Source organism: Pipistrellus kuhlii, unplaced genomic scaffold, assembly GCF_014108245.1.
Source record: "Pipistrellus kuhlii isolate mPipKuh1 unplaced genomic scaffold, mPipKuh1.p scaffold_m20_p_2, whole genome shotgun sequence".
In the NCBI taxonomy this organism is placed as follows: Eukaryota; Metazoa; Chordata; class Mammalia; order Chiroptera; family Vespertilionidae; genus Pipistrellus; species Pipistrellus kuhlii.
This window is the reverse complement of record NW_023425515.1, coordinates 19,415,251-19,425,072: the sequence shown is the minus strand read 5'-3', so window position 1 is coordinate 19,425,072 and position 9,822 is coordinate 19,415,251. Positions and strand designations below refer to the sequence as shown.

General features: G+C 48.9%; 1 protein-coding gene across 1 annotated transcript; it reads right to left on the bottom strand.

Moving 5' to 3' along the window:
• Positions 1-1,563: 1,563 nt before the first annotated feature.
• IL12A (interleukin 12A) lies at positions 1,564-9,451 on the bottom strand. The gene is made up of 6 exons (XM_036443641.2): positions 9,436-9,451; positions 8,288-8,436; positions 5,465-5,578; positions 4,952-4,993; positions 4,700-4,843; positions 1,564-2,562 (listed from the first exon to the last, which is right to left on the bottom strand). Exons 1-6 carry the CDS (start codon positions 9,449-9,451, stop codon positions 2,407-2,409), a joined length of 621 nt encoding a protein of 206 aa, XP_036299534.2. The 3' UTR covers positions 1,564-2,406.
• Between the last annotated feature and the right edge of the window lie 371 nt (positions 9,452-9,822).

Genomic DNA, 9,822 nt, shown 5'->3' with positions numbered 1-9,822 from the left:
GAATTCTGAGCTCAGGTTCCAAAGTTCTTCCTGTTTCTCCACCGAGACCTCCGGCTCTGCCCTGGGGCCTCCAGGGGATTGAGATCCAGTCTGTCCCGACCACGGTGTCCATCACAGCCTTTCCCAGTGGGACAGCCTGCGGGTGGCCAGCCATCGTCCTTCCGTGGAAGCCCATCCTTGCTGCTCGCTATGACCTCTGGCCTGAGCCTCACCTGTAGACAGGGCACACTCTGCAGTGACAGCAGTGTCATATTATCTCATATTATCGAGCGAGTTGGAAAAGCTAAAGGATGGTTTTGTTCCCTAAGAAAGCCTAATGGCAGGGAGGAGCTTGGAGGAGTTCGGTGAGTGTGGACTTTTCCTTGGCTGTAAGGCCGATTGTGAAGGGAAATCTCACCTGGAACTGCACCGGCCAAGTCTTCAGGAGTGGCCCTGCTCTGGCCTGGGGACCTCCTGGGGGCTACTGAGGGGTTACTGGGAGCCCTGCCGACCCCGACCCACTCTTGTCCGGCAGTGTGGGGACAGCCGATGAGATGGCTGCTGGCATCTCTCAAACGATCGCCCGGGGGTTTGTTTCTAACACACCTGCCACGGGAAATGGTCATGTTCCAGGTCACCAGGGTGGCGTGTTGGCACGTGGTTTCTGAAGAATAGTAACCACATGATCCCAAACGGTGGATTGTTTAAGTCAACAGGCTGATGAATTTGGGAAACTCCTGTCTATGAGTCACTCGTGGGTTATTCCAGATTATGGTGGAATCTAAAGAAAAGAAGGTATGTGATGGGGTCTAGCTTCACCAAAGATTTCTTACTTTTTTTTTTTTTAAATATATTTTATTGATTTTTTTTTTTTTTTTTTTTTTTTTTTTATTACAGAAAGGAAGAGAGAGGGATAGAGTTAGAAACATTGATGAGAGAGAATCATCAATCAGCTGCCTCTTGCACACCCCATACTAGGGATATGCCCGCAACCAAGGTACATGCCCTTGACTGGAATGGAACCCAGGACCTTTCAGTCTGCAGGCTGACGCTCTATCCACTGAGCCAAACCGGTTTCGTCTTCACCAAAGATTTCTATCAAATGGGGTGAGAATCTGAAAAAATGAGTCATTTGCCACACAGATGAGGACATGGGATGGCCACACACATTTCCCTCACTGTTCACAGGGACCTGAATTGGCATCTGGTGGGAGGTTCACATGAGAATGTGGGAGGAGGGTGTGGCAGGGAAGGGGGAGGGTAGGTCACTCTGAAATAGTTTGTTCTCAAGGGCACAATATGGTTATCAGAGAACTAAAATGATGTTATTCCATCAGGTGCATCTTTTAAAATCCACATGGTTTAGAGAATTACAAAGATGGAATTTAATACTTGGGTCATTAAGAGCACCTCTCTTAAGCCAAAGCAAGGCAATTATCCATGTGGTTGGGGCAGAAGTTCCATATAATTTAAAGCAAATGGAGAGTTTTTCTCAATGCAATTTAGAAACAACTTCCCCCTGCAGGCCCAAAGGGTCATGGAAATTAGATAATTTAACTAGAAGGCCTCTTAATGATGCTTTTCCCAGTTGGAGGGTATTATTATGTATTTGTCGAGTGCACAGTATGTTACAGGGCTGCGGCTAGCAGGGAAAAACATTCTCCTGTGTTTTAGATTCAGATGTTGAACAAAAATAAAGCGACTCACTCGAGGACTTCAGCATTAAAATGTATCGAGCCTAACCAGGCCCCCTTACAGTAGGTGATTAAAGCCATTAGGAAATGGGTAAGAATATGGCCACCGTCTTTCCAGGGTAATTCTGTTGTTCAGATTTCATCAGTGTTTCCAGTTTCCCCACCGTGTGTATTTCAACACTGAAAGTACTCCAGTTACACTAGAGAAATATGAAAATTCCTTTAATTTCACCATTTTATTTTAGAACAGCATCAGTTATTTCTCAAATCCATTTGAAAATAAATATTTGAATAAATAGGACATAAATAAATATAACTTAGCCCACATGCCTTCATGAACACACCATTATATAAATAAATATCTTAAAATAAATTATGCTTGAGTGTTTTGACAAACACTTTGATATAGAAATAGCTTATAAATTCTTGCTCTTCTAAAAAAACAAAACACACAAAAACAAGCCCCACACACAGTGAAGAAAACTTCCCTCTTTAGTCATTTGCTCATGAAAACTTTTAAAAAACAACTTATCCCTAGAAAATGTGGAATATACGCAAGGAAAGGACCCATATAAATAAAGTAGTTACATGTTCAACTTTTGGGTGGTTGACTAATGTAAACAACAAGAAAATCACTAGCTTAAGTCGGATCAGGTCAAGCCACCACCTCCCACACAGGCTATAAAAATCGCTTTGGTTCGAATGCCTCCAGGCTGGGCGAGGCCTGCGCCTCTTAGGAAGAATTCAGATAGCTCATCATCCTGTCGATAGTCACTGCTCGGATGCGGAAGGCGTGGAGAAGGATGCAGAGCTTGACTTTCGTCTTGTAAAGATCCAGTTCTTCCACGGGGGCGGTGTGTGGCACAGACGTGCTGCTGAGATTCAGGGCCTAGGAGGACAGATAATGAGCATGGCATACAGGGTATTCCAAGATGGAAGCACTCACCCGTAAACATGGGGGAAGCCAGCACGTGTCTCAGAGCCTGCAGCCCACCCCCTGGTTACATCCCCTCAACCCAACCCACTCTCCCAGCCAGGTGGCGGCCAGGCAGAACCTGAAAGCAGAAATTCTCATGATCCAAGCACATGTATCTCCATTGAGCTTGGAAGAGACCCTTAAAGCTCTTTCAAATACCATCAGGATTTTAAGAAATGTATTTTTCTTGATTTCAGCGAGGAAAGGTGAGGGAGAGAGAGAGAGAGAGAAATAGCAGTGATGAGAGAGAATCATTGACTGGCTGTTTCCTGCATACCCCTTACTGGGGATTGAGCCCACAACCCAGACATGTGCCTTTATCTGGAATCGAATCTGGGACCCTTTAGCCCGGAGGCCTGTTTTTTTTGCTCTTCTAAAAAAACAACCACCAAAAAACAGAAAAACAAGTCCCACACAGAGTGAAGAAAACTTCCCTCTTTAGCAATTTGCTCATGAAAACTTCACTGAGCTAAACCAGCTAAGGCTGAAATCTTTTTTAGAATAGGGAGGTGATGGATTGCTATTGATCAATACTTTCTATCAGTAACCAACGTGTTTACTACAGAAACTCATCTGTGTCAGATAAATAAACCTGGCAATGGACTTCCCAGGTTTAGCCCTTTGATCTGATAACTCAAAGCAAGACCTTACTTTTGCACAATGATCGGTAATCCCACTTATTCTCACAAAAAGCCTAAAAGAAAGGTGGGGGGGGGGGGCAAGTCCTCCCATTTTACATAAGGAGAAACTGAGGCACAGAGGTACCAAAGGTTTTGGCATAGTTGTCTGATTACTGGTCGAAATGACTCCAGTGCCTGAATCACCTCTTTGCCCTGAAAATGAAATTATTATCTACAATTCTGTAGACGGTAAGATTCTTTGATGCTACATGATGTTCAGTGTCTATCAAAGAAGTAATTTGGTGAAAGAAAGAAAGAGGGAAAGATTCCTTTTCAGACAATGATTTCTGACATTATATTTTTATCCCATGCCTGGTCACCAAAGCACTCACCTTGCTGTTTCTTATGTGATACTAGAGGCCCAGTGTATGAGTTTGTGCACTTGGGAGGTGGGGGTGGGGGTGGGATTTCTCAGCCCGCCTGTGACCTGTCCCAGTCCAGGTACCCTTGGGGGATGTCCGATTGACAGCTTAGGCCTGTTTCCCGTGGGGAGTGGGCCCAAGCCTCCTTAGTGTTTGCTGAGGAGACTGGAGAGGCTATTAACACCAGTTGCTGCGCTTGCCAGCCGTGAGCCCTGTGGGAGTGCACTGACCACCAGGGGGCAGCTCCTGCATTGAGCGGCTGCCCCTGGTGGTCAGTGCATGCCATCGCGACCCGTCTGCCATTCGATTGATTTGCATATTACTCTTTTATTATATAGGATTCCTATGCTTTGTATTAGAATTGTGTGCTATGATGACTTGGAAACTATAAACCACATTCTTGTCTTTGAGTAACATTGTGGCTCTCCCCAGGTGACAGGCCATTTTTTAAATTTCGTTCACACTTTGGTTCAGAATGGGTCAGACCCAGGCACGCCCTGGAGCCCTCAGGGGTGGGCAAGAAGTGTGGTGCGATCCCTTTGGTGGGGGCTTAAGTCCTGGCTCTGCCATTTGGAAGCTATCTGACTTCAGACAAGTGGATAACTGTCTAAGCCTCGGTTTCCTCCTTTGTACAGAACCATGTGGTTGCTGTGGGGACGACATTAAGAAAATGTGTGAAAACATTTGCAGAGAGCCCGGTGCACACCACTCAGTCAACAAATGGGTGGCTGCTTTTCTAAATATGTCCTGCTCACGTCTGCTCTTCTCTAGAGCAGCGGTCGCCAACCTTTCTGACCTCACGAACCATCAGTAGTCTGCGGGCCACCAGTTGGTGACTGCTGCTCCAGAGGACACCCTCAAGGCTATCACTCTGTAGAGGCTTTACGAAGGGGCATTGCAGGCCTCTCCCAATCCAGGAAGGGCTGACTGTATACCTCCTCACCTGGGACTCTGATTGGCTGCCTAGGCATGAACAAGGTGTTCTCCCTGATTGGATGAAGGCCTTACCTGCATCAGCTCATCCATAGCTGCCAACATGTTTTGATCCAGAATGATCTGCCTCTGAGGATCCATCAGGAGCTTTGCATTGATGGCCTTGAACTCCACCTGGTACATCTTCAAGTCCTCATAGATGCTACTGAGGCACAGGGTCTGGGAGACATGACAAATTGGGGGAGAAACCATTGAGATGAGCTACAAGTGTTTTCCTTCCCGCCTCCCCCTCCCCATTGCATTTGAGGGAAAAGTCCCGTGTCTCACCGTCATAGAAGAGGCCTTACTGGAGGCCAGGCAACTCCCATTCTAGAAGCAAAAATAATCAGACATCAATCAATGGTATAAATTCATAAAATGGCTTGAAACTTTTTAGTTTTCTGACTTACAGTTATGAGAGGGACCTCCCTGGAAACCAGGCAATTCTCATTCTAGAGAGAGAAAAATATTACACATCAAAGATATTAATTCTTAATGTACAGTTTTCTGACTTTTCCTCTCAAAATTCACTTTTTTTAAATTGTGGTTAAAAATAACTAGCAAAAGGTACCCTATTAACTATTTTTAAGTGTCCAGTTCAGTGATGTTAAATATATTCACACTGTGAAAAACCATATCTATTTTTGTCAATTTTTTCTCAAATCTAACTTTGAAGTGGGATCTGTTCAAGTTTCACGGTGGTAGAGACCGGAAACAAGCACATTTCTGTAAGAAGATGGAGTCTGATGCACAGCTTTTATGATAATTGCATGATGTGCTTGGGAGGAATGGTGTTCTTACCATGGTTAGTTCCAGTGGAAGGCAGGCTTCTACAGTGCTGGTTTTATCTTTTGTGATGTCTTCATGATCGATCTCTTCAGAAGTGCAGGAGTAAAGTTCTAACGTTTGTCTGGCCTGTAAAAGCCATAAGGAGAAACCCAGTTTACAATGTGAATATGGTACCTGGCTCCCCATACGCTGGGGTGACAGCAAAACCCCTGTGATTCCTTTGACCTGTAAGAAATTTAGGGTCTGCAGAAGATAAAAGGAAGCAGGTCATTTACACCCTCTCTCCCTCTGCTTTTAGGACTGTTTCCCTGGATGGCATGCTTTTCCATTGTGTAAACACCATAAATCATTTCACCGGGCTGTGCTAATCAGAATCTCTGCCCGCTGTGACACTTGCTCCTGGTGAAGGCGTTTTCTGCTTCTGCCAAAGCGCCCGTGTTTTATGAATATCTTCCCCCCCCCCCAATTATATCTTGGGGACTGTTAAGGTCACAACTTGATGGATATAACAAACATGCAACCCTAAAGACAAATTGAGATTTAATTTGTGGTATGCAGGTACACACATACACACACACACACACACACACACACATCATTGGAAAGCAATGTTGAATATAATAATGAGATTTATCTTAAGAAGCTGATGACTTTTTGAGGATTGAGATCATTTTCCCACTCCACAAGTCTGGTGTGTGCCAGGCACGGTGCTAGACTCCAAGTTCATCCAAGGGGGCAGGCAGGTGCTCACATGACTAGGAGACAGGCCCGCAGGAGAGAAGAGCTGAGAAGGGTATGAAGGCTCAGAGGAGGTGGTGGGAAAGGAAGCAGAGACTTTGCCAGAGATGGCACGTCTGCAATAGGAAGATTAGAATGCTGGTCAGCAGAGGAGGGGGAATTTCAGGCAGAGGGAACTTACATGAGCCGTGAAGCGAAGCTTGAGAGTGCAGAACATGTTTGGGAACAGGCAGTAAAATCCCCATCTGAGCTACGTAGAATAATGCCCCACCCCCTCTCCGACACACACCACCCAATAGATCCACTTCCCAACCCCTACCCCGGGAACCTGAGAATATGTTGTTCCATGGCAAAGAAGAATTAAGGTTGCAGATGAAATTAAGGTTGCTAATCAGCTGGCTTTATGATAGATTATCTTGGATTATCTGGATGGCCCAATGGTAAGTGAAAGAGGGAGGCAGAAAAGTCAAGGTCAGAGTGATGGAGCAGGAGAAAGACTCAACTGGCCATTGTTGGCTTTGGAGATAGAAGGGAGACACATACCCAGAGACATGAGCAGCCTGTAGAAACTGGAAAAAGCAAGAAAAAATGATCTCCCCGGTCTCCAGGAAGGGCTACAGCGCGGCTGACACTTTGATTTCAGCCCAGGGAGACCCATGTTGGATTTCTGACCTCCAGGGCTGTCCGATCACACATTTGTGCTGGTTTAAGCCACGACGTTCGTGGCGGTTTGTTCCAGGAGCCACAGAAAAAATGAACACGCTATTCCTGGAGGTGCTCACACAGACCTGGGCAGCCACTAGCCTGAGCCGGTTGTGAAAAGTTAGGCGTGGCAAGGTGGGTTCATTGTGATAGTTTTCTGGATCTTTCCAAGACGAGTTGGAAATTTGGTTTCTTTTATGAAAAGACCACTTTCTTTTCTTTTCTTTTCTTTTTTTTTCAATAGCATCAAACTAAAAAAAAAAAAAAAAAATTGAAATAAAATATCAAAGACATGGGCCAAACTCGAGAAATCTGTGAGCTGGATATGGCCTGGGAAGGGCAGGTTTGACACAGGAATGATATAAACACACACACACACACACACACACACACACACACACACACAGACTGAGCTCTGCAGCCCCAAGATCTTCAGTGCGACCCCGGGGACAGAGCCCCCTTTTCACAGAAAGCCCCTATTTCAATGGGAGCTTCGGTTTCCCCCACCGGGAACCGTTCTCCAGGAACCACGGCACTTATCTCGGCCCGCGCTGCTAGGGCGGGCCGCCTTTTTAATTAAGATTGATCGAGCCACACGGAGCGGTTGGCAGCGCCTCGTGAAAGATAAGGGGAAAAAGAATTCTTTCAGAAGGCCTTGTGGCACTGAGCTTATGTTAAGATCCTCGTAAAACAACAAGCTGAAAATATTCAAGACAGATTTACTAGAGCGCAGGAAGGCAAAAGGATGTCTTTAAAAACATCCCTCTTTGGCCGGCCGGGCAAAAGCAATAGCTCCTGGAGCACTTTTAAAAGAAAAAATTTTTTTTTCCTTTGCATTAAAATACGAAACCTAAACACATGAACGAAGCGGTACATAAAATCAGATCATTCTCTCCCTGGAAAACGGAGGCTGAGCTTCTCTGAAACGCGGTGCTCTGACAACCAGCGGAGCCCCCAGCTGAGAAGCCGGAGAGGAGAGCAGGCGTGAGGGGCGAGGCTCATGCATCGCGGTAGCCCCCCTGGGAGCCTGGAGGCTGCGCCCTATAACGGTCTGCGGGATTGAGCAGTGTGTCCGAGGAACAGGGCGGGCCCGGCACAGTTAATTCCATCTCTGCTGCTGGCAGGCCCCGGGGAACCCTGTAAATATCCACTTTCCTCAGCGCAGACACAGCCCAGAGGAATACCGTTATAATTGATGACCGGCCCTGCTTGCTCTGGGGACACAATTTCATTGAGACTCTTCAGCTCGTAGTCAGGCCATTGGTAAAGGCCCCTCTTCGCCTCTTGACAGCCCCTGACAAACGCCCACCGTTTCCCTGCAGGGGACCCGGGCTTTGGAGATGCCCCTTGCCTAGAGAGGCTGCAGTGAGGGAGCAAAGGCATGGAAGAGCTCACCTTGTGCAGCGTGCTGCTGACCGCCTTCAGCAGGCTCTGGGCGAGGCCGAGGCAGGGGAAGGGTCCAGGGCCTGCGGGGGCTGTGGCGGGGAGGTTCCTGGCCCAGCTGAGGTGGTGGAGGAGGACCAGAGGGACGACCAGGAGGAGGCCTGGAAGGGAAGGGGGGGCGGCGGCGGCTGAGGTTGTCTCCCTGTTTTGGCCTGCCTCTCCCTTCCACCCATCTACCTCCTTCCACCCTGGAATCTCCCCGGAACACCTGAGCGGTGCATCCAGTCCCCCGAAGGCAGTGCTCTCTATTCTAAGCTGAGACACCAGCTCTCTGCAACGAGCTCAGACAAGGGTACTGACTCAGACCTCAACCAGAAGACGTCTCCATGTCACCGGTGGGAAACGGAGGCCGGGTGGTGACGTGACTGGCCCAGACTCACACCCAGTGTTTTGGAAACAGTGAGGGTGGCAAAGCCTCAGGGTGCAGCCGGGTGGGATCTGCCCTCTTAGAGCTGTAGCCATGGGAACCTGGGCAAGAAACCGGCCCGGCCAGTGTGGCTCAGTGGTTGAGCATTGGCCTAGGAACCAGGGGCTTAATCACAAGGAACAACAACAGCCTGTAATTATTGGAATTGAGAGTCTAGGTCAAACTCAGTCAACAGAGCCGCAGTTTGCCGACCACTGACCTAGGAGATCAGGGTTCTATTCCTGGTTGGGCCCGTGCCCTGGGTTGCAGGCTCGATCCCCAGTAGGGGGCGTGCAGGAGGCAGCCGATCCATGATTCTGTCTCATCACTGATGTTCCTATCTCTCTCTCTCTCCCTCTCCCTTCCTCTCTGAAATCAATAAAAATATATTAAAAGAAAAAAAAAGAAAGAAACCACCCATTGAGGGCCCCCATTTCTCGCCTGTGAAGTGGGCATAACAATCCTTAGCTCAAGGGGCTGTTTCTAGACCCAAAGAGCCCAGGCCCCTTTCAGCGCGCGTGGAAAGCAAGCAATTAAGTCTCCCGGCCCGCTCCCTCCCGCCCTCCTCTCTCCTCTAACTGGGAACGGCTGCTGGTCTGCAGCCTCCCCGGGAGGGAGCGGAGCCGGGGTTCTGCCTCCTCGGACCGGGCGCGCCCCTCCCCAGCGGAGCCCGGAGCCCGGAGCGGGTACTTACTGCGCGGGGGGCGCATGCTGAGCGGCGCGGCGGGCACGGCGGGCACGGCGGACTCTGCGGGCCGGACCCGAGGGCGCAGCAGGTGAGCGCGGTGCTGGGGAGCCGACCCGGGGTCCCATTTTTATAATTGCCCGGAGGCGCGCAGGACTTTCCCCGACGACGCACATCACTTGCTTTCTCTCTCTCTCTGTCTCCACCTCAGCCTCTCGGTGACACGTGGAGCCGGGCCCGCGGGGCTGGCGGCGCTTTCGGATTAACTCCCCGGGGCCCCGCCGCAGCGGATCGGGACGGCCCCGCCGCCTCCGCCCGGCCCGAAGCGAAAGCGAAAATTCGCGCAGAATCGCCGCCGCCGCACAGGGCCCCCCAGGGCACGCCCGACCCCCTGCC

Excerpts from the sequence above, each read along its gene's own strand:
- IL12A (XM_036443641.2), bottom strand. Across the intron at positions 4,994-5,464 it reads TTCCACTGGAACTAACCATG|AATGGGAGTTGCCTGGCCTC; the intron begins GTAAGAACACCA and ends TTTTGCTTCTAG. Across the intron at positions 2,563-4,699 it reads CTATGGATGAGCTGATGCAG|GCCCTGAATCTCAGCAGCAC; the intron begins GTAAGGCCTTCA and ends CTGTCCTCCTAG.